We start from the raw sequence: 24,582 nt of genomic DNA, 5'->3' as shown, positions 1-24,582 counted from the left end.
GGGTGCAGGTTCAAAAGTGGCGCGCCGTTCTCAAAGGGTCGTGCACGGCGTTAACGTTCTTCCCAACTCTTCAGTCATGCTGAGTGCCAAGACTCCCCGCACTGCCACCCTGCCCACTATTAGGCATTTCAAAAACAGAGGACGTCGGACACGTTGAAGGTGGGCATGTTGCCTTTCAGCTGACGTGGCCAGATATTAACCTGCTCCGTTCCATGGACGAGCTGAGTTCATCCGCGCGTATCTGGTTAAACAAAAAGCAAAAAAAATATAAAAAAAAACTGGCCAATGGCGAGCTCACCTCGCCGACAATACTTCTCATTTTCTCATCGACCATGCATTTCACGTTTTAAGGTTCACTTTTGTGAGGAATGGGTTGCAGTATCGTTAATAAGCGCTTAAAATGTTGCCTACATTGTTCATGTTTAAGAAGTTGCAGTACAGAGTTCGACCATTTTGATAACACTTCAGGATAATAGCCATGGCAATTAAAGCGTACGGCAGGTCTCCTCCTTCAGTGTCCGGCGCGCACACACTCGACGAGAGAACAATGACGACTCGCAGAATGGCTTTTCTCTTCCTGGCCTCCGATTGTTGTTTTTTTCTGTCGCCACATTGTGGAAACGAAGGAAAATAAAAATAGAAAAGAGCTAAATGTGGGTGGAGGAGGCTCCTTCTTTTGGCTGGGAAATTGAGTCCCGCGGACGACGTACAGGAGAAAAGAGAGAGAGGGAGAGAGCTGTGGGTCCAGGAGCTGTTTTCAGCGGGAGCCAGCTGCCACCACCCTGCTTACTTTTTCACTCGAAATAGCCCGCACTTTCAGCTTCGCGCAAGGAAGCCCTATTTGAGAACGGAGAGCGCCAGGCGATGCGGAGGTGGAAGGGCTTGCAAAAAAATTGGGGAAAGAAAACGAGATAGAGAGAGAGAGAGAGAAGGTAGAGTACATCGTCGAGCAGCGAGCGATGTCTACGTCGTCAATAAAAAGAACAAAAACAAACCGCGAGTGCCTGTCGGGCCGCCTTTCCTTGGGATGTCTGACGGAAAGTGTTCTTGGTGTTCGCAGCGCGCTCACCCGCTTTGCGCCCCCCCCCCCCCCTCTTCACCCTTGCGCCTCCGCCTTCTTCATACACCGTATGGCTTGTCGAGCCCGTCAGGTACTACGCAATAAGAAAAGCTACAGGGCCTCTAGGGATGGCCCATGTTTACCTAGCGGCTTTCCAAGTCTTTGCCTATACATGGAGCTCTTCCGACAAAGAAAGGAAATTGGCGATGAAAGCTTTTGCTTTGTTCTGCATCTCCCTCGCTCGGCGACGTGAACGCGTGAGGGCACGGTGATCGATTGATTGCGCGTTGCGACCTCGTTAGCGAATCTCGCTCGTAGAAGCCCGGTTCTGCGCTCGCTGCGGAGCTTGTGTAACGTGAGTACAGCGCTGCGACGCCAAGTTGCAACGGTGCGTAATCCGCGTGTCTGTCTGTCTACTTTTCCTTTCCACTTGTGATGGGCCACCAGCACGCAGCTGGTGGCCTGTCAGGTTGGGAATTTTGGATACAGAGGCGGTATATAGTAAAGATTTCGTACATGCAGTGTGTGTTCGGGTGTCATCGCCGTGTACCGCAGAAATGTAAGTACTATAAGACGCAGTGGTTATTCTCGGGCAACTTGGTTGCAGTCGCAGCGTCTTCCTCACTCTCTCTGTCGTTTACACTTGGAAATGTCGAGTGTCCTGTCAGTGAATAACTTGGTGTGTGGGTCTGCTTAAATCAGCGGCTTTGGCTTCTTTCAGCCGGGCAGGGCGTGGTCGCATGTTCGAGTGCCAGAAGCAGCGGTCGCGCTTCCACGGCAAGGAAAGGCGAAAACTCCCGTACGTTGAGGTTTCTCAAGCAATAAAAGTATACACTCAGAGTCGTCCCTCATAGCATATATATGCAATATTTTCTGTAACGTAGGAACAAATGAGTGGAAGAATGAAGGAATTAACCAAATAGTTGCCCGCCTACATGGGTGTAGCTTTTAGGCGTCAAGCCAAGTGAGTCGACGGTCTCGTGTCAAACGCGACACGGACACGTCATTCAAATGTCCAAGCCGGTGGCGCTTGTTTTACCTTTTATTCGGCGGTGTCACCACCCTGGTGTCAGTTAACTTTTTTGGCTCGTTTTCTCGTAGAGGTCTCAGTCAGTGTCAAATTTCCCCAAATCGCCGTGATAAGCTATGCGGCCGTGCCCTTAACATTTAGAACTAGATTTACGTGCAGCTCGCGGCCTTTCAACGTACATCAGCACTGATATTGATGCGAAATCATCAATCGACCCATTGAGTGAAAAAGCCGGCATCTGTAGCAGCGAAACGGAACACCTGCTGCTGCTGGGTGTGCACGGTTGTGAACCATGCGTGCGATTTTTGAATTCTTGAGCAACACGCTGAACTGGTCCCCCGGACACGTACATATGAGGGCGAATCAGAAAGTCCTTGCCCCTATTTTTTATTAACCAAGATAAGGTACATACAGGTAATTACAAATATACATACTACATACTTTACACTATTTATCCACATCGTCCCCACGCCGGTTCAGACGTTTGTCCCATCGCAGCACTAAGTTTGAGATGCTCCTATGGTAGAATTCGTACGCACGCGACCTCCCCGAACGCTCCTTATCGCGCAAGTCTTCACGGCCTTTTGCGAACTCACGCCACCACCACCTCAGACTTCTCAAAGTGATTCACCTTTCCCCATACGTGGGCTGCACTTCCCTGTGGATTTCGATGGACGTTCGTCGCTTGCTCCATAGAAAATGAATTGCACTTCGTTGCTCGTGCGCCGTGGACGTGTGAAGCACAACCGCCATCTTCAGAAACTGACAGCAGCGCCGTGCCGCGGAGCTACCGGCAGATAAGGCCGGGCCGGTCCAAGAAAGGTCCACCGCTGGGAATGGATATGTTGACTTCGCATTTACAGCTGTAATACGGCTCAAGAAAAAAAAAAAAGGCGGGGGGGGGGGGGTGCAAATACTTTGATTCGCGCTCGTGCTATACTGCCTGTGCTCATCGTCAAGGTCTTAGAATATATAGACTCGCTGGAGCACTTTTAGCTCTGATCGACCTCTCTGTACCTTTCCTCGAATAACATCTGTCTACATCTCTCCTAAAGCCTTCTGTTATGTTCACGTAAGCAGCCTTCAATATGTGCGCCGACGACGAGTGGAGTACCCTTATGATTCGGTTATCGCTTGCCCGCGCTAGCTGCTGAGTGCTGCCCTGCCTGTGAAATCGCGATGAGTGTAGTGTCAGTGATTTAATTTAAATCGTGCGGTTCAATGTCCTAAAGCATGGGTCTGTGGTCGGCGCCATACAGTGGAAGTCTTCTGAACAATTTGAACCACGTGGGGTATTGGGCGAGGCCGCCGCCGGTGATCGAACCCACGGCCTCACGCCCAGCAGCAGGGCCAAGCCAGGTGGAGTGGGAGCGATGCAAGTGGGCGGCCGAGGAAGGGCGCTGCCCGCGTACGCGCGCTCCAATGGCCGCTTGTGGGCCCCGCAAAACCCAGGGCGCCCTGCGCGCGCCCGGACTGCCGCCACGACGCTCTCGAAGAGGCGCGTTTACCCGGAGCTCTTGCTTTGCAGAATGCCCTGCGCGTACTTGTATCCGAGATGGGCAATGTCCCTTATCTCGCATGTCTTATCGCGTTCCTCGCCAAGAGGCCGGAGTAAACGGCTACGGACAGCGCGCGATCTCCCGTTGCGAAATGTTTCGCAAGGTCGCTCGCATAAGCGCTCGTGTCTTTACAACGTTTGTTCTCTTTTATATGCGTTTCTTGCCCGTTTCCTGTAGTTTTTGTATAGTATACTCTTGCATGCTGAACTTCGGTTTCCTGCTACTTGCTGGTAGTTCAGCTTTATTGCCACACACATTGAATGAGCAGGTCCTCCCGACGGTTCTTCAACGTTGCGACCTCCGACTGTAATACTAATATTGCAATTAGTTACCGAATAAACTTGAACTGCCTGAAGAGCGAACGGACGCCGTAAGGGAGTTCTTTCCTTTGTGCCAGCCAGAATCTGATCTAACCTCCCGGCCTTTCCCATCCCGTTTATATATATCTCTCTCTCTCTCTCTGCCAACGCATCACAGCTATATCGTTGCCGTCTGCTGAAGCGTTTGCATCCTGTTGTTCGAATAAAGGTTTGTCGTCCCACCTGATGTTCGTCAGCTCGCTGTGCAGAAGCTGCCGTGCGCCACACCAAAGATGTGTCAGTCTACGGGTGCAATGGCGCTGCTTTCGCATAGGCGACATAGTTTCTTGTGTCGTAAAAGGAAATACGTGGGGAATATTGCCATTTACGGCGTGCTATCCAGAAAGTATGTTCTGTTTGCAGACGTTACGGCAAGGATGCCGCGCCATGTAAAATGCGCTTGCGCGCAAGTTTTCTCACCCAGCAGCGAGTCACGAACTCCATGCTAATAACACGCGGCGAAATTGTGTTGAAGCAACAGTAATCTAAGAAGCATAGTGGTGACGGTAATCGTCACCTCAGAATTCGCGGCTTATATTTACTGTTGGTGATTTACCAAGTATGGAACAGCGCAAGCGTAGAAAACTTGAGGAGCCTTCAAATTAAGCGACATCTGTGAAAGTTCAAAAGACAAAAAAAAAAAAAAAAAATAAACGTGAGACTGAGAGCAGTCAGTCAAGCACGATCAGTCCACGGAGATCCAAAACAAAGTTCGAGGGACTGACGATTGATTCAATGCGTCATGTGACGAATTTACCTTGTGTTCTGCGTCTCTGTGAAAAACGATAACGTTAAAGACGCTGTGCACACGTTGCATTCGCCGCATGTCGGCGGTATCGTGTGTCAATCTCAGTATGCAAGAACTTGCGTTCCGCTATACGACAGGCAGAATGTTATCAAACTGCATTGGTAAATTGTAATTCTGAAGTACGTCAGCAATAACCGTGGACATATTGTCTTGGTAAGCCAGGAAAGACGCGCGAACGAAATACTAGTGTAAATACTTGACTAAAGCGTCTGCTGGGGACTATAGTTAATAGTTTATCGACAAACAAAATTTACATTGCGTTCTAACGGAACCAAGGGCTCAACGTAGTGGGTTTTGCGAACTCCTTTTCTTTCAGAACAAAAACGCCCGCAAACAATGGGGGAACACTTTTAAAACCATGACGTCACACTAACGTAACGGCAGCATTCTGGTTCTGGCACGAAAAGAAAAAAAAAATGTGGTGGGCGACCCTAATCATTGACTTGGGTGCCTCTTAGTGGCACTCGCACCTTGGCGCTGGTGTTCTTTAGGTTAACTTTAGGCGAACGCTACGCATGAACCGAACTCGAAGGTAACTGTTTCCATTAATTAGCCGGTTCAATATCATGCCACCTTTTCTTGTTTCTCTCTCTCTCTCTCTCTCTCTGTGTGTGCGTGTGTGTGACGCCAATAGTGACGTTATTACTTACGGGAAACCCTGAATTAGAAAGCGGAATTTCGCTAAAGTCGTGCCCACATGGCGGGTCTGTAAAGTCTACGATTCTGTGCTTTGGTTTGCGGTAAGCAGTGCTTTCTAATTATTTCTAATTATTTCAGACACTTCAGTAACTCAACCTGTAACTAAACTTATGCTATGATATCATATCTACAATGAAACCTACGAGTATTGTACTTCACTATTTTTTAAATATTGTTTTCTGATTTATTTTGAATTTCCTCCCCGGTCGTCTCGGGAGGTGAAACGGAAGTGCTGCGCAAGAAACAAGAGTGTCACTCGGTGCTCCCGTCCCACTAAAAAAGAAAACTGACAATTAACCAACCTTCTTTCGCCGAACAAATGAAAAGGGAGTCCTTTAAGATTGATTCACAAAACCGCATTAAATTAATGTTGTTCCACGTTTGTCCCTTTCGGAAGTTATTTTGTGAGCAACCTTTACATCATTTAGACGTGTACACACGTGCAGCCCGCTGCGTTCACGATGAATGAAATGAATATAAGTATTCTCATTCGGCACCTCACATTTTTCTTTATTTTTTCATTAGATTTATTTATTTATTTGTTTGTTTGTCATTATTTTTAACACTTGTGCTTTCTTAGACAACAGCTGTCAAAACGGCAGAGCTCGTTTGACTTTTGCATGGTCGAACTGGTTAGTATTTTGTCTGGATGCGTAGTTCGATGGCGTTTTTTTTTTCGGTTCTTTTTCTACGAACATTTAGGAGCACGTAAGCCTTCCTTCCTTCGCGCGTGACCGCGAAGCGGCCTGCGGAACTCGAGCTTTTCGCACTTTCCGGCTGTTGCTGACCCGCTGCCTTGCGTTGCCTTGCGGTCGTTTGTAGGGTGACCAGCGTGCGCAGCCTTTCTGGCATTGCGTGCATAATGCGCATGGCAGCGGTATGTTATACAGGCTGGTTCCTTGGTTGGTATTAGGCCCTATACGCTGGGCCGTGTTTCGAGGGGACGATGCGTAAGAAAGCGTTTAGGCCGAGTTCTTCAGTCGCAACTAAAGCCAGCCCCTGATCATACAATAAGCGTGAGGACCTCGCAATAGATTCTCCCAGGTCGCGCCTCTGTTCTGAGATACATCGATGTTCTGCGCGCTCCATCATTACTCGTTGAAGATTTAAATAGAAAAAGAAAAGGCAGTTAGGAGGCTCGAAGTAATTCTCATTTCCTTTTTTTTTTCTTTCTCATTTCATTTCCTTTCTCACCCGACAAACGACCGTCGCCGGCTTTGCAGTCATTCGCAAGGCAACGGGCCAGCAACAGCCGGAAAGTGCGAAACACTCGAGTTCCGCAGGCCGTTTCGCGGTCACACACCAAGGAAGGAAGGCTTCTGTGCTCCCAAATGTTCGTAAAAAACAAAGAACCGAAAAAAATGTGCCTCTGGTTAACCTCCCTGCCTTTCTATGCATCCTTTTCTCTCTTTCCTTTTTTAAGCTGGTTGGATCTGTTTTGTAAGATAATCCTGGAAACTTTGTTCTGTACCGGTGCTTTGCAGTCGCGCAGGTTGCCGAGGTTCGTGTTACCTATATATGACTTAACGGAACTATATTGCGCTGCGATCGCTCTGCTATGCATGGAAATTATGGGTAGTATAAAGATGGGTTTGTCGAGTATTTCCGTAATGTAGATTCAGGATCTCAAAACACCCGTGTACTTAGATTTAGGTGCACGTTAAAGAACCCCAGGTGGTCGAAATTTCCGGAGTCCTCCACTACGGCGTGCCTCATGATCAGAAAGTGGTTTTGGCACGTAAAACCCCATAATTTAATTTTTTTTTATTCAGGATCTCCTGTGGCCTTATACGGATTACGCTTCATATTTATAAATTTCGAAGCAATCAAACACGGTGAGGTAATAAAGTCTCAGCGCTCTGCATGAGTTTTGTTGTTGCATATATAGCCCAATATTTTGTTGAAAATGATTGTTTGCAAAGTCACAAAGCCGTTTGAAGCAATGACGAGGCTTATGCAAATCCGCGTGCTGCTACTCACTCATTGCCATGCTGACTGAACCGCCATACTCTCACATACCGTAGACGCTATTCCCGGCAAAGCCTCATCAGCGGGAGCAACGGTAGCAAAAATGGATTGTCGCTTCGAAGGGAAATTTCTTGTTCTCATCCTTTCCTTTGCCTCGTCAGTGTTTTTTTCCACTCGATCATAGTTAGACGCGTGAGCAACGAAGTTCGTCTGCAGTACAGCATGAGGTTTAAAGGCATTTCGCTAAAGTTCGGAATGCTGTTTGCCGCTTATATTGGTTTCCGCTTCTTTACCGCGTTGTGCTAGCTAGGCAGCACGACTGTACGAGTGCATTGCGTTGTATGTTAAAGCTACTGAAGTTTGCAAGAACTGAAATTGTTGGTTTCATGTGGCGCGGTAAATCCTCGCACCAGCTGTCGCGCACTTCATGTTCTTACATCTATTTTATGCGTGGCTTTGCACATGTTTAACTGTTGCTAGTTGCTCCATGCATAACTTTTGTCGATTCTTTTGAGCTGCGAAGTTTTCACCCTGCCTTGTTTGTAAAGGGTATAAATCACGCTGTGTCTTATTGGGATGATACCAATTAAGTGCTTCTTTAACAACTTTATTCTTTTCGCCCGAGGGCATCTTAGATGTTGTTTGCGCTTTTAGAAATGTGTTTAGAAAATAGGTAGTTCCGGGCCAGAATTGCTAATAGCTGCTGCATATGGTACTTTTGTTCCATTTCTCGCTGAAAAGTTCGCGTCCCGTTTGGGAAGTCATCACACCTCGATGCTGCCTGAGCAAACGTAACACGCCGAGTGATTTGTTTGTTTCACAACGTAGTCCCTTCTTGCATGTGAGTTTTGTACTCAACTGAATTCTTTCTTATGCTTACGCTGCAGACGACTAAACCGGGCCTTGCCGCCAGCGCTCATCTACTTTGACTGGCGCTGCTCTGCCTTTAAGTATATCATGTGGCACCTCTCTCTAGTAATATAAAAAAGTACTGAAAAGTTAGTCAGTATTTAGCTTTGTACGGTTCCAAGCAGCTCCCTCGGGGAATTTAAAATTGCACAAACTGCAACGGGAACGGTAGTTCATCGGCGTATGCAGCAGAATTGCATCGGCGGTACAGCACTAACACGCGCTTTTATTAACCCGTGTGTTTGGTGACTTCGTTGGATAGTGTACGCGTTTCCATCAATACATTGGCAATTACTTTTCTTGAGGCGACTTCGACTGCACTTATTCGGCGATGTCACATGCATTCATAGGCATAAAAATCACAACGGCATATGCAGAGATTGCACCGTGCGGATTTGTTTGATATATGTCTGCACTAACGACGGGTGCTTATTATTCAGGTACAGAAGCAGCATTGCGGCAAGGGTAGAATTAAAAAAAACTATCGAGAGATCGCATCACTCAACAAAATTTATCGGCTAGTGAACTTAAGCTCCACGTCATGTAAATGGGGTTCATGGCGTTTGTCTGCGGGACACACCTTGCACGTATGTGGACCATGTTGTCCCAAACACCGGTAACACCGTGTTCATACCCGCTCGCACAGAGATCAGCATCTTTCCTACAGCTGTCACCGCAGAAGAAGCAACCTGGCACCCGAACAAAGGAGAAATCGCAGCCGCGAACTTCAGCCATCCTTGCTGCAAAGCGTTGTCGTCTGCTACTGCTCCCGCGTGTACTGTTGGAAGCGTCCGCTAGGTGGCTTTCAGTGGCGCCTCTATAGGCGGTGCACGAGGCGTATAGGGCCACATTTCCCACTTGTGATTTTTGTAGGAAACTACGCCGAGGGAGGATGTGTCCTACGGCACAACGTTGACCGGGTGTCGGGACGCGGAGTGGTGCTCGAAAGCGCCCCGCTATCTCGCACCGGCTCGCGCACTTCCCCCCCTGTGGGGTGAAAGACAGGGCGTGTCCTTATCTGGGCCGCCTCCTTTCCCTTGAGATGCACAAACACCACCCGTGGAGCGGCCGTCGATAAGACGGCTGCAGAATTGTCGAGAGACCCCGATATCCGTAGACATTGCTCAACCCTAAAGAAATACATTTAGACAGCTAGTCCATAATTTTTTTGCTATTAGAATGTCTGTAGGCCACTTATATATGGACTTGAGGCTTCACAGTTTTGGTTGACTGATAGGCATAGATCTGCTACAAACAACTTGTTTTGTTTCGAGAGAGCGAGAGAGAGCTAAAAGAATTAAGGGAAAGGTAGGGAGGCTAACCACATCGCCATATCCGGTTTGCTACAGTGCACTGGGGGAGGAGAAAAATATAGGATAAAAAGAAGAAGACTGAGAAAGTACAACACCGTCAGCGAGAGCACAAGAGATGCGCCGAGTAAAAAAATTGGAGGACGCTTAAGCTGCCTACAAAAGTGGAACGCAATAGCATTCAAAGATCCCTGACTGCTTCTCAAGCTTCCCGGCAACTGCAGCTTATGCAACCGTAACGTTTACCGGGAAACGCTGGCGGCGATCGCTATGCGCGAAGGTGAGCTTTCTGGCTGAAACGCAGCCTCTTGCGTGGGTCGATCCCGGAGGTAGTGCACAGCCGCGCCATAAAATTGCATCGTTTTCAGGTTTCTGTTGTTTCGAACTTTTAATATTTCAGTCTGACAAGATTTAACATAAAAAGCATGTGCTGTCGGTGTTTTGTTTGTTTCATGACATTTGTTTGTAAGCTGTCATTTTCAAAATTCTGAGGAATAACTTTGTCAAGAATGCAAGACAAGGTATGAGCTACTTAAGTGATATAATGATGAGGCAATACAACCTGCATATACCGCATGTCATATAGCAAGGCGTGGCATGTACATACCTAAATATAGACCAGAATTTTCGCTCACAGGACGTAAACGCCGGCTACGGCGCCGACGCCGATACCATGTTTTCTGGGTCCTTAACGCTCTCGCGTTAAAACACGCTCAAGTGTTTATAGGCGCTCGCCCAGGTTGTCCGAAAGAAGCGCAAGATCTTTGGTGCTGGCAATCGGTGAGGCCACTTTCGAATTTTCTCTGCACGAAAAGACGGTAGCTTGAATGGGGAGCTTTATACTCGAGGAATGTCAGCACTGCACTCGGGAATCCAGCATACATACATCGCACTTTGAGCAGCTGTAGTGTGCTGGTTGCTTAAGAGTACACGGGTGACGTCCTTAAGTGACTGTAGCACCAATATGACTTGTCCATCTACTGGTAACCCATCAGCAGGCGTAGTGCATTTAGAAGTGCATGCCCCACAAAAAATCACAGTTTCGCCTGAAAGGCGAAGCATCGATTGCGATATCGAATTAGTGGACAGCTATACGAAATAAGGACGGTGGTTTTATCGGCAGTATATATAGCGGTGTAAACATAGGCACACTAACTAAATTAACAAGCGTGGTGTCACATGCGCACAAGCAAACTTGGAACACATCTCACTCGATGACTGCGGAAACTCGCTGTCAGAACGCTGGAGTGAGGAAGCGCGGTGGCAGCAGCGAGCGAATTCACCTTCGTGCTGCTTCTCGCATCAGCGCGAACTAAGCCGCGTAAACACAGCGCATAACATACTTTCTCTGTCGTAGATGACCTTCAAGATACAGTGGCCCGGGCGCGTCATTACAACTGCTAGCAATTACAGCGGGATGTGGCATTTCCCGAGACGTTTGTGCGCCGGCAAGAAGTAAGAGCGGGTGCGAGAGAGAAAATCTGGGGGCTTTCGCTCCTCAAATATCTGGCTTTGCCTAGGCACTACGGAGGCGTAGTTTCTTTGCTCGTGTTGTATGCGTTTGTCCCTAGACGTGCCGGCATTGTGTAGTGGGGTCGAGTTTGTTTACCCTCCGACCCCTGCTGCCGGCGCTGTGAAGCAGATGAAGCAGTAGGCACGGGCGCCCCGTTTGGTGATCGGAACGCATTGAACGCACTGAAGAACTTCTTGCGGCAATTAAAGTATTTCTGAAATAGCCTAACTTCGAATGCGTTTCTCAACTTCGATGAGAAGTGGTTCAGGGCCCTTTAAACAACTAGTCATAATCATAAGAATCTATATATATGGCAGTCAAGGCAGTCTACCTAAAGGGACACTAAAGTGAAAAATGATTTCTTCTGCATCAGTAAATTACCGTTCTACAACACCAAAAACGCCACTCTTACAACGATAAGATGTTTCGTAAGCCAGAAAAAGCGCAAGAACGAAGTACGGGTGGCGACGCTTACTTAAGCTCCCGCACCTGGGGGCTGTGACGTCTTGCATTTTGATGGCACCATCTAGGGCCCACTAATTATATATAGCGGTACAGATTGTGTGTTCTAAATGAACCAAATATTAAAGATGTTTCGGGAACCTTTATTCAGCCAACGCAGCCCAAATGCGAAAACATACTTTGGAATCTCTGACGTCACGCTGACGTACCGGCGCTGGGGTTTCGGCGCGAAATTCAAATACTGATACTTGGGCCTTCATTTTCTCATCAAATAATCAAACTAAGTTTTTGAAATGACTGCCTGAAGGGTTCTCAAACAATGCTTCATTCGTCTAAACTGATTTATTGTTTCGCTTTAGTGTCCCTTTAAATCAGGCCGCTGTCTTTAGGCTGTACAAATTCATTCATGTAATGGAAAAACTATTGCCATTATCGGTACAGTAATGTTAGGATACAGTAATAGAGTCACGAGACTGGTGTGCCGGGACCATGTGTTCCAAAATTGCGCCTATGAAATATATGAACACTTGTTGCCGTGCTTTATCGCTTTCTATCCATGACGAGACGCGTTCATTGACGTTTTATATAAGCTGTAGCCGCCGAAAACTTTTTTGTGTTCGAGGTTGAAGCGCCGACGAACGGCGATCACGCTGACGCTGACTCCCTCCTCTCGTACTCGAGGAGGACGACCTCGTGCATTGTTCAAGGCGGAAGTTGCAACGAGGCGTAGAGCGGATTAGAGCATGTGTATCAATATGTTTCGCGTTTTTAGCTCGTGAAGGCGCCCTTACTTTCTCGTTGAGATCGTGAATGTACCGCTACCGGAGGAGTGTGGAAGCAGGGTCGCGAGGTGGTCGGTGCAATCATTCGGAGATGTACAGCCCCTATTGCAATAAGCTTGCAAGCTGAGCTGTTACAGAGTGGAAACATGGAGGGCGGAGATATGTCGCCACTCAAAAGGCAATGAGCAAAACGAGAACAAGGTAAAAGCGGGAGCCAACGTTTCGACAAGTGGACTTGTCTTCTTCAAGGCGAGATATGCTTTCCTCGGCACAGTATATATAGGTAGGGTTGTTCTGAAGGGCAGAGGGGGTAATGCGGGTGGGTGCGGCAACGACCGAAGGTGTGTTAGCTGATGCTGGCTGACTTTTGCGTCGGCCAGCATCAGTCCGCCGTAATAAAAGCATGTTGTCGCCCCAGGTGCACAACTTGCAGGCACCTTTAAAGTGACATTAAAATTAAAAGCACCGCAAATAGTTATACACACGAAGTGAAAATTAGCTTTACTTGTAAACTTCTGATGTGATTTATATGCTTGAATGTTCCTTCTGTAAGAAAAAAATATATTGGTGAAACGGGACAATCAATGAACGTCATATTAAACGGGCATTGCGCGGCCGCCGCCGAACATTTGAACTAACCAGGTCATAACTTTGATGAACTTAAACTCTACATCTTAGTCAAATTTCTGTTTTGAAGGAGAAAGAAAATACAGAGAATCATATCTTATCCATAAGTTCTAGACATTGTAACCAATAGACATAAACATTTCAAATAGAGCTTTAGAACTTATTTGCTATGCTAAATTTCAAGCTATAGGAAACAACCCTTAGTTTGATTTCTAAGTGTTTTTTTAATCTTTTTATTTATGTATTTGTTCCATTTCAGTAATTCTTATTTTATTTTTCACGAACACCGTATTTTGCCGCTCCGTTTATTATCTTTTCAGAGACACGATAGCCCACGACTACCAGCCAAGCAGGTAATAGAGGGGTGCTGTGCACGAGGCCGGTGACACGGCCGTGTTTTACATGGTTCTCGTTTTGCTCATCGCCTTGAACTTCCGCGTGTGCTCACTCAAAAGGCAGACACACGGAACAGCTCGCAGACACGAGCATCCTTCGTCGCAAGCTTGGAAGCCCTTCCTCCATCGACAAGACCAGTCGTCGGGTCCCGGCGGCGGGGCTCGCGTGCAAACCGCGCTCCGAAGCTTGCAAGGGCACCGCTGCTTTCAGTCTTCGGCTTTGGGGCAGCGAAGACGAGAGAGGAAAGGCAGACAGGGTGGCCAGATGTATAGTTGACGGTTTCCTACCCTGCATGGGGGTGGAAAAACATGGGACTTGAGGTAAGGGAGGAGTAGAAACAGAGAAGCGGAAAAAAAAGTCTGGTCGGCTGCAAAAAGCACAATTTTATTTTCACGGGCAGCGGAAGCTCTTCGTATACCTTCCGTATTGGGGGCGAGGGCTTACGGAGTCGCCATCTGTCGGAAGCGCCTCTCTTGCGTAGTATGAGGGATCACGCGGCGCGCTCCTCATAGGTTTCGTTTACGGCGCTCAATAAAAACACCACACGGCAGCCCTCCTGTGCATTTCTGTAAGTACTCTCAAAACGAGGGAACTTTATTACTGTCGAAATAATAATCTTGGTAATAGTGAAAGCACAGAATAGTTTACAGACGCCATCTCCTTACCGAAAACGTACGGTGAAAGCCACTGCGCGCGGTCGCCGCGATGGAGTTTCCCGAACCGGCTTACGTGAAAGGTCGGCAATCGCTGAGCGCAAACTATGTGAAATATGTTCTTATAGTGGGTGGTCTGTATAACCAAGTGGCGCATAACAGAACGAAGCCTCAATGCATGCAGGGATCGCACGGGCTCGCGGCGACCGACTGCGCATCTGCATGCATGTCCACGCACAATGTTTCGCTTTCACTGGGAGCGTTTTCGCGCCGTGCCGTGAGCTTTAGGCCGCAAAATTTGAGTATTTGACAGTCCACAAGCAACCATTGTTGCGTGGACGTTATCAGAGCTGTTCAAAAACAATTTCGTTTTAACAACGGACTTCGACGCCTACGGCGACTGTGATATGCCGTCGCGACGATGCAATAATTTTTTTCTTCTAAATTCTTGGACGTTTCAATAATATTTCTAAAGTTGCGTCGCACTGTATGCACTCAGCGGGCGATCTCGCGCTGCTTTTTTTTTCGTAATCCAGTGCGTTAATTCATGACACAAACATGACCATATGTCATGTCTTTGTTTGATGTGCTTCTTACCATTCCCTTTCCATTCCAGTAAACATGTCAGTGTCTAGCATCAAGAAGTTCGTAGACCAAACCGTCGTGACATTAGCCGGGCAGCGAGCGCGGACGAACGTCTCAGTGCGCGTTTTCTGCTGCTTACCGTACATCGCAGTCCCGGCGCCATAGCAGAAATATTTCTCGCGTCTGTGCTTGCTGCATACCCGAGTTGTAGCCGATGGCTGTTTGCCGGTCCTAAGTTTCGCGAGCCAAGCTTCACGCAGCTTCTTGTCCTGCGGCTACGTGTGAATAAGGCTGACACCGGGCTCCGTTGCGTACGTCCGGCACTGCGGCACCGAGCAGTAGTCTACCACGCTGCACGCCTCCGAAGGCAGCTACTACCTATTATAGTGATTTCAAATGTTGTCAAGCAGACACGCAAGGCGGAAAAGCCCCACCACTTAATCAGAACCGCAGCGCAGGTAGGACTTTAAACGTTCGTTTTCAGCTCGCTTCGGCGCTTCCGAAGCAGCCGACGCAGCCGCTGTACGTGTCCACGAAATCCCTCATGCCACGTCACGCCGACGGTGGCACCTTTTCCAGTGGTGGAGCTCGCCCCCAATACATGTGCCGCGACGATAGGCCCGGTGACGCGCAGCCATTTTGAGTCTTTTGATAAAGAAAGTGTGTGCATCCGTGCAGTGGAACTTGATACATCGAACTATATGCATAAAGCATGTTTAGCCGCTATCTATTCCTCAATTATTGTGGGGCTGCAGTTTCGCATGTACGGCGTCGACCATCTTTTAAACATTTAGGCGAGTATACTGCGGAAATAACGAGCTCATATTTGCTTCCGAGGCTCTACATTGCTGTAACGAGTCTCGACTGTGTGCACAATATAAAAATTCAAAGCTGTTCAACTGCTACCTTGCGCAAAGCATTCTGGTCGGTCAGCGGCGCGGGCCGTTCAGGATAGGGATGTTCGACGAATTGCGCAACTTATTTTGGCGCATGGCGGCGGCGGCTCGTGGTTCTATAAAGAAAGCGATGGCGAGAGGCTGTGTTGCGAGTCCAGTTGTACGCGAACATGTGGAGGGCACACGACGTCACTTCCACCGGCCACGATTTCTGGTTGTCCCCCATCCGGCATCACTGTCAGTTTGTCAAGGATCCTTTCTCGAAGAGCGATTTGCGTAACTGCTTCGCGCACTGCCTTATTACAGGTTTGTCAGATAGAAAAACAGGCAGTTCTTTTTTTTTGTGTATATATAATAAGGACGAACGACTGCTGAGAGGAAGTAGGACGGCGGGTAGGATTGGAAGGTCGCACGTTTTTCTCCTGTACTGCATGTGGGAGACTAAGCCTATATTTACCGAAGGAGAAAGTGTGTGAGGCACAATATTCGCGCATTGATATCATCTCACTTTAATACAGTCGACTTTAAAAATTGGATGCAGTTAAAAAAATTTGAAAAATAAATAAACGCCATATAAAATTCATCATCACAGAGTTCGGAGAATAATGCTTCGTTACTATAATTATTCATTAATGTACTATTATTAATATATTATTATATAATTATAAAAAAATTCCTTCCCAGTTCTGTTTCTTTCTTTTTTTTTTTTACTACTCGCCAATTCGTGCCGTATGCCCGTCGCTGGTTGCGCCACATCCCGTAGGATCAGCCAACCAAGTTTACGAGTCTCTGTGACAGTCGTCGCATTCCTAACTATCCAACGCTGTGCTTAATCATCCTTTGATTGCTTTTTTTGCAGTCATGTCGGTACTTAATTTGAATGAGCTTCTTTTAAGCTGTGCTTAGCTAAGCACCTGTTCGTCACATTCAATGTGCCTGATCGATAAATGGCTGTAAATTGAGGCATATAATTATAGAATATGCGTATGACAAAGTGTCATCTCCATTTGGTGTAGTATTATTGGGATATTGTGGCCTTCGTATCCCATAAGAGATATTGAAATCACGAACAGAAACAGGCGTATTAAAACAGGACAAAAATGAAAAACCCGTACTACGGAACAAGCGCTGGTCCATCGATTCTCACTTCTTTCTTTCTTTCTTTCTTTCTTTCTTTCTTTCTTTCTTTCTTTCTTTCTTTCTTTATATATTTCTTTCGCCGTTTCTTCTATAATCAAGCGCGCAACATTCTAAACGTGCGTGCTAACTAGTGAATCCAGCGAACCCTTCGACGCAAGGAGAGTAAGCCTTCTTACGTACCTTTTAAGTTGCGTTGTTCCAACTTCGTTATCTTTGTTGAGAATATCGAAGTTGCGAACAGCTCTGTGAAACAAACATCACTAGGAAAGCCACTGGTGTAACAAGCATTGATTGTTTGGGGGACGCACGGCCTGAGGAAAAATTTAATATTTCAACCTGAGCGCACAGCCTGAGACTCAGATTACGCCTACATGTGTTAGTGTATATACATGGCTAACATGGTGATGCGCGTTTTACAAAAATTTGACTGAAATTTCGGCTTTTTGCTTCCGACGCCGACTGTGTGTGCGTAGCCGTCCGGGGCCAATGCCGTCCACGGGGCCGACCCGTACACCGCGCGGGCGAGCCGGAACGGCGCAAAGGGAGAGAGATGTATGTCCGACGCGATGACCTGCTGGTCATCCTTGCGGGAGGGGGCCATTGGCGAGTGCGTGTCTGCCCCGAATCAGCCGGCGCGCGGAATTCCGGCCCGAGCTGGTGCCGCTCCCGGGTCCAAAATAAACGCCGCCGTCGCCCATGCGGCTATTCTGTTTATCGCGGCCGCCACAGTTTAAGCCGGCGCTTCTAGGGCCGATCGCTTGGGCAAGCTTCGCTTCCCTCTCCCGTTCTGCTTCTTCTAGCTTGGGTAGCCCCCACATAATACAGCGTGCACGTAGTCGAGCGCCTCTACAACGAAATGACCTCTGTAACGAATGAATCATTCTGCCCCGGTTCTGTTACGAGCCATGCGGTGCGCGACCTTTACGACTAAGTGAGCTGCATATAAACGAATTATTTCGGAGGCCCCAAGCACTTCGTCATAAAGGCGTTCAACATAGTTGGCCCGCGTAGTTCTTTCTAGCGCATTTGACCGCAAACGTTCACGACGAACCGCGCGAGCAGTTTAAGAAGTGATATCTTCGTTCTCCTTCAAGGCAACACGATAATGACAGGTGTGTTGTGCACAGCTGTTATTATGATTGTGCCTCATTGTAATATATTCATCGATTCTGTGGGCCGAATGTGCTAGAAAATTTAGTAGCTTTTGTTTTCCATGTCACTCACGTAACGTAAAACATTAGCAGCGGTGGCGCAGATCCCCCCCCCCCCATTTTCTCTTGTCGTTCCTGAATTCGCTAGCTTTCCGCCATGGCGCGCGTGCACTTGCATGAAGAGGCCGGACAACGTATATTCGCCAGCTCCGTGTCTAACTCAAATGAATTCGTCGACTCGGATTACTGGCGCCGAGCTTATTTTACCGTGGCGTGAATACGAATGTGAGCAGCATCACGATCTGTTATTCTTGGTTGCAGGTCCCGTTTCTCTCTTTCTACGTCTTGGGGAAAGGTATATCCCGGCAGACTGCACAGGTGGCAATGAGCTGCATCTCCACGTCTTTCGAATGAGACAAATGATTCGACGTATGCGAACGGCTCTAGCGAGATACTTCCTTTGCGATAAGGCGGTGCTTATTCACATATTGACGTGCATATATTCAGTCTACAATTTTCCGTGAAGCTCGTATAGAGAAGTCTGACTCGTCCGGGGCAATTGACTGAAGCACGTTCAGCAATTTCCATGGGGCAGTTGGATGATCTCTTCAAGTATTCAGCAGTGATGCTACCGCTCTGCCAGTTGTGCCGAACTGCGCCGATAGGCGAACTCTGCTGCATCCTGCTACATTTCAGCAAAATATGAGACAGCTCCGCCCACTCTGCGCCGAGAGGGTTGCGCTCGCGCCTGCAGAAAGCGGGACCATGCTCTCAGGCGCCGTTTTACCGCACCATCTAAGGAAGGGGGCATGGCGTGGACTGCAGCGGCTGCATTATCTCCGCGGCGGACCGAGTCAAGGGATCGTTTTGCTTGTTTCATCCGTGGGTTGCTGTCTGTATTGAATACCTTCCATCCCGACGCGTGCGGGTTGCTTGGGCAACGGGACGGCCTCGATTTTCCGCTGACAGCGAGCGATCGTGCTGGCGCCGATGCACACCCCCGTATGATCAGCGTGAAAACGGTGGCCGAAGTTTTGGACGCTGTACGGTGTCTCGCACGCTCACGTTGGCGCAGACAAGGCGGCGGTGAAAAACTTTCCCGCCATTCAATTTGTCGCCTATCCCCCGCTTTTCACCGCTGGATACTGACGAAGTGCCGCTGGTTAAACCTCGCTGTATTGTGTACGGCCGTGTCAAAAATTCGCTGCCAGCTGGTAGCGGGCAGGTCGTCGCGACGAGATGGCCGGCAATATGTTGTTCGGGCCAGTAAACCGCTTCGTTGATTGCGCTTGAGATCACGGGCTTGACTGGTGGCGGCCGAAACCCGAGATCGGGTCCACGGGTGACATGACGACAACGACCGCTAACCCTTTCGCGAAGTTTGTTTTTGTGCTTACTGGGCGGAATGGCGAAAGCTCGCGTGTAGTCAGAAAGCTCCAAACTTAATTCGGTGATCACAGCCTCATCTGACCGTGCGCACAGTCAGAGTGGCGCGCGTGTGCACTTCGCGACGGTACGTGCGCACATCGAGCCGCGTGGCGAGCGAGCGCGAACCGCTCCGGCAGCGTCGACCATGGATGGTTGTCGGTGAATCGCAGCACAGGGAAAAATAGGTAAGTATATCGTACCGCTGGCGCTACCTTTCTTTCAAATCAGTGCTCCATCTTAAAGGAAACATCTATAGAAGCAAGATTGCGCTGAAGGTTTTCAAAACGCTTCTGAATTCTGCTCGTAGCACGTCTAAGCGCTTCCGTGCTTTTTTAAGCACATCGTAGGACACCACCGCTTCGCCGCAGTCCACAGTAATGACTGCGATAAAAAAAAGAGGGGGGGGGGGAGCGGGGGGGGTCATATTTAGTGTTTGAATATATGCACCACTGACCATTTACTGCTTTCACATGCATTGTCCACCGTAAAAGCCCCATAAATATAGTTTGCAATCGCTTTCGTAAACCTGCTCCGAAAGTCCATTCTGTTGCACCGAAATGCACTTTTGGCTTCTCCTGAAAGCTGCTTCGAAATGGGTTGGGCATCACTGGACCAGTCATCCATGAGCAATGTCACTGACACAAAAAGGAGAAAGCACATGCTCCTATAAGCTCACATGCATATGAGCGGCGGGCAATGATAGCTTGAAGGAAGCAAGGCGAGCCGTTCTCTTTCGTCCTTATTGTCTCGTTTGCTGGGTGGACATGTTATCACCCCACGCATGGTGAGCCTGTGACTAAGTTCGCGCTTCGGTCGTTCCTCGGAATTGACCGAGTACGTTGCACGTGTGGGCTACAACCTTCTCGTGAAATCTGCTCTCGAACACCGTACTCGGGCATGCGGACAGCGCGGCTGGCTTCCAACTTGCCGCACCTCTTCAATATATATATATATATATATATATATATATACGCGAGGGCGGAAACTCCGCGGCAGGTGGTCTGCGTGTTCTTCTGACGCACGGTATATAGGCGCGTCAGAGCGGAAGGCTGAGCTAGCATTTTTGTTCGGGGAACAACGGCACAGCTCAGCGCTTCCTGTTTTGACTGCGGAAGCGGTTGTTCCTTTAAAGAGAGCCATCGATCTTTGTGACGTTGTAGACAAGGGCTCCGCAGCATGCATTGTGCTCGACTCGCTAGACGGCATTGACCACTCTAGTGCATGCTCTGCGGTTGTTGAGGTTCAGAGCGAGGGGTTGCGTGGCCGCGGTTCGCGAAAAAGGAACGCGCCGACTTAAGTCGTTAGTTAACTGGTTAATGAGTTACTTAACTTAGGTCAAGTTCGTGCATGAGTTGAAATCACTTTATAGTTTGAACGATGGAGCACTTAACCTTTACCGCGTGCAGCGCCACGAGCCTGGCGTATTTGCTCTAGCTGCGCGTGACTTTATAAACAAATGTGACAGTGCAGTTTTGTGTCTTTTAGGTTGGTAAATTTTCCTAACATGAGGCGTGCATTCGAAAGTGCACGCCACAAAAGTTCACGGGACACGGGATTTGCGAGAGCAGGGAAAGTAAACGTCTAGATTAATTAGAGGCGAGAGCAGGTGAAAAGTAAACATGTCCGCAATAGAGATTTGTAAGAGGCGATTGGAAGATTGGTGGAAGAAAACTAGGGAAGCGACTAACAATGGAGCCGTACAAAAACAAAGTTCAAAACAAGGTCGGCTCCCGTCGGTTGACTACGAAAATGCATGCTGCTGGCCGAGCGCTACCGACGAGACAAAGAACGCCCTGCCGCTTCCTCGTCGCCAGTCACGATGCTGCCGACCTTGTTCACCGAACGCACGCTTTAGAGCAGCACAATGCCACTGCGCAGACGCTCCGTCACGTGGCTTCTTTCATATTTCGCGGGCTTTCTTTGCGACCCGGAAAAAATGACTACGAGAAGTATCGTAAAGCAAACAAAACAACTCGATCGATGGTTTCTGAAGGCGCTCTACAAATCTGCGTATCATACTTGGCGTCCTCAGCCAATAATTAAATATTTGGCTAATTAAATTTGATGAATTAGTGAGTTGTGGAGAAAACAAGAATTGTCTGAGTTACTATTGCGAATAGTATGCGTTCGGTTCAATTCGCTTCCGACGCGCCTTTCATATTTAAGTTCTTGGCTCAGGTTATGTGGGGCACTCTGTGTATATATATTATTACGATATTATCGGTAGATACCCGAGAGATGAACCGCCGCGAGAACGACGACGAAGTGGGTCTGTGCCCCTGGCGCGAGAAATTGTCGGCCTGGCGCTCTGGCTCCAGTCCAGTGTAAATAGCTTGTAAATAGCCTCTTCCGTCTGTGTCTTTCTACACGTAACAATATATATATATATATATATATATATATATATAGAGAGAGAGAGAGAGAGAGAGAGAGAAGCCAACAAGCACTGACACCAAGGACAACATAGGGGAAATTACTTGTGTTTAATATATGGAATGAAGAAACGATAAATTAGTGGAGATGAAAGTGGATGAAAAAACAACTTGCCGCAGGTGGGAACCGAACCCACAACCTTCGCATTTCGCGTGCGATGCTCTACCAATTGAGCTACCGCGGCGCTGTTTCCCCATCCACTTTCTTGTGTGTTTTATGTGTACTAGTAAACCCTGGGAGTGTTAGCCAGCGCCACCACTCATAGACCTTGGCGGCGGACGTGGAACGTCCTTGTTGCCGCAGGCGTCACGAGAACGTGATCTTTTTGGGTGAAGGCAACTGGTCAATAAACCCACGTATGCTACCTGAAGGCATCAATGTTGCCGGATTCGAGACCCTCGTTATGTAATAAACGAGAAGAAAGGGGGTTAACCGAGGGGCCCGATTTTTATTAGTCATATCATGAGAAGCCAACAAACACTGACACCAAGGACAACATAGGGGAAATTACTTGTGTTTAATATATGGAATGAAGAAACGATAAATTAGTGGAGATGAAAGTGGATGAAAAAACAACTTGCCGCAGGTGGGAACCGAACCCACAACCTTCGCAACCTTCGCAACCTTCGCATCGGGCCCCTCGGTTAACCCCCTTTCTTCTCGTTTATATATATATATAGAGAGAGAGAGAGAGAGAGAGAGAGAGAGATTGGACAATTTGTGATTTGCACCCCCCGCCTCTCGAGAAATAGTTTCTATGCCGCTGCCCCCTGTACACTCTTAGACAAAAAGCACACCCTTTGGGGTGTATATCTGCCACACAACGATAATCGTCATGTGCCTTGCTTGCGTTTCCTTTCTAGAAAACGCCGCCGCGCGCGCTACTTTCCTGTCGGGAATGCTATGTCATGCTTTCCGGTGGCGGCTGCTCACGGCGCGGCCGTGCGGGAGCTGTATCATGAAAGCGATCTGCGACGGGGCCAAAGTGCGCCCCTGCGCGGGCCTCGAGCATCTTTAAGGCAATCTACGATGTTTGCAGAGTGCGCGTAGTGCTGGTAGCTTCGTAAGTGCTGTGATTTCGACGTTTCGTTCGCGTTGAAGCAAGACATGCACGAAAGTCAATTCGCTTGCTGCTGCTGCCGCGATTCCTCACTCCAGCGTTTTGACAGCGTGTTTCCGCAGTCATCGCGCGAAATGTTTACCTGTGCGCGCGTGGCACCGTGCTTGTTAATTTAGTTAGTAAGCGAATGTTTACAAGTTTGTACGGCCGATAAAACTACTATCCTTATTTCGTATCTGCTAATTTGCTATCTCAATCGGTGCTTCGCCTTTCGGGCGAAACTGCAACTTTCTTTTCTTCGTGGTTCGTTGTTGCCATGCTTTACAGCTTCCGAAGATAAACCCCGGTCAGTTATTTCGACCCACGGCACTGAAAATGGTGGTGGTGTAACAATTATTTCGCTAGAAGCGGCTACCTGAACAGCAGTTGCACGATAACTTTGTTCTGTGTGGTGCACTTCTCCTCGCGCATTGCGTCTATGCGGAAAAGCATACTTTGACGGAGCGATTTTGCAGTTTTAATGTCTTGCTGAGGGGGGGGGGGGGGGGTAAATAAAGAAACGCTGAAGCACTTTTCTTTTCCCCCTAAGTGTTTCCGGCTGTGACGTTTTTGATCATGTTGTTAATTGACCGTCCTTCTGTCAGTTCTTTACTTGAAATGGCGTTCGAATGTAAGCTTTATCAGTATGCATGGGATTCTTGTTGCGTAGTTGTGCAAACGGGGCTAACATATGCTGCGTGTTTTTTTAAATTCTTTTTCGTGCTAATTTGTGTGGCGCTTCCCTTCTTTATGCAGGATGCTGGTAGGAGCGCCTCGAGCTCAGACTAGCCAACCAGGCACAAACCGGTCCGGTGCTGTTTACAGCTGCCCCATGACCACTCGCTACGACGACTGCACGCAACTTTCTGTAGATAATGAGACCACTGGTAGGTGTAAATATACTGTCATAAGCAGTGCGACACAAAAGAGGGCAATGCACACAATTTTTTGCGTGTGTACATGAGTGGGTGGGTGTGCATATTTCTGTTACACATTGCTGTTTACTTGTTATTTGCTTGTTGCACATAGATGTACTGTACGAAACAGCAAGTCTGCTGTCGTCTACTTTGCCTTTTGCTTTCAGCGCCTGACAAAGAAGTGCTGAAAGACGACCAGTGGTTGGGTGTCACTGTCCACAGCCAGCGTCCTGGAGGTTCTGTTCTGGTGAGTTGTATGACTCTCTGTGGAAGTCTTTTTTGATTTTCATACCTTTGTTCTCATAGCTGGTGCGGTCATTTCGAACCTGTGACAACTCCTTTCTCCTTTTTATTTGTAATATGTGCACCCTTCCATGCATTAAGTAGTGTTCTTGTGGTTACATTTCTTGACAGGACTCTTTTCAACTTATATTATGCAAACTGGGTATGGAAGAACTATGCTACAGAATTTTCAACACTAGTGCTCATATTTCAGCAGAAGCTGTAGTAGCATGTGCTATGATGAAAATGTATGGTGCTGAAACAAAAGCATTTAAATAAGGATGCTTAAGAGTAGTTGCGAGTGACAGAGAAAGAGAAAATGGCTAATTATTAGAAATGGCTGCCACTGATGTTAGAGCTGCAATCCATAATGAAAGAAGGTGATAACTCAGCCATACAATGAAAAGGAAGAAGAGCCACATCTGTTTGAAAATCATGGCAAGCAAGATGAGGCTGGAATACAGAAAGATATGTGGCAGGACAAGATTAAGGAAGTCCTTAACAAGAAGTTGAGGA

General features: G+C 47.9%; 1 protein-coding gene across 2 annotated transcripts in view; it reads left to right on the top strand.

The window, feature by feature from the left end:
• Positions 1–24,582, top strand: part of LOC126542964 (integrin alpha-PS1-like) — a 141,422-nt gene that overhangs the window by 72,029 nt on the left and 44,811 nt on the right. For both annotated transcript variants that reach the window (XM_050190091.3, XM_055077514.2), the window contains exons 2-3: positions 23,624–23,754; positions 23,952–24,031. In XM_050190091.3, coding sequence (XP_050046048.1) covers positions 23,624–23,754; positions 23,952–24,031 — 211 coding nt within the window. The remainder of the gene's footprint in view (positions 1–23,623; positions 23,755–23,951; positions 24,032–24,582) is intronic.

Source organism: Dermacentor andersoni, chromosome 2 (genome assembly GCF_023375885.2).
Source record: "Dermacentor andersoni chromosome 2, qqDerAnde1_hic_scaffold, whole genome shotgun sequence".
In the NCBI taxonomy this organism is placed as follows: Eukaryota; Metazoa; Arthropoda; class Arachnida; order Ixodida; family Ixodidae; genus Dermacentor; species Dermacentor andersoni.
This window is presented reverse-complemented; position numbering and strand designations above follow the sequence as displayed.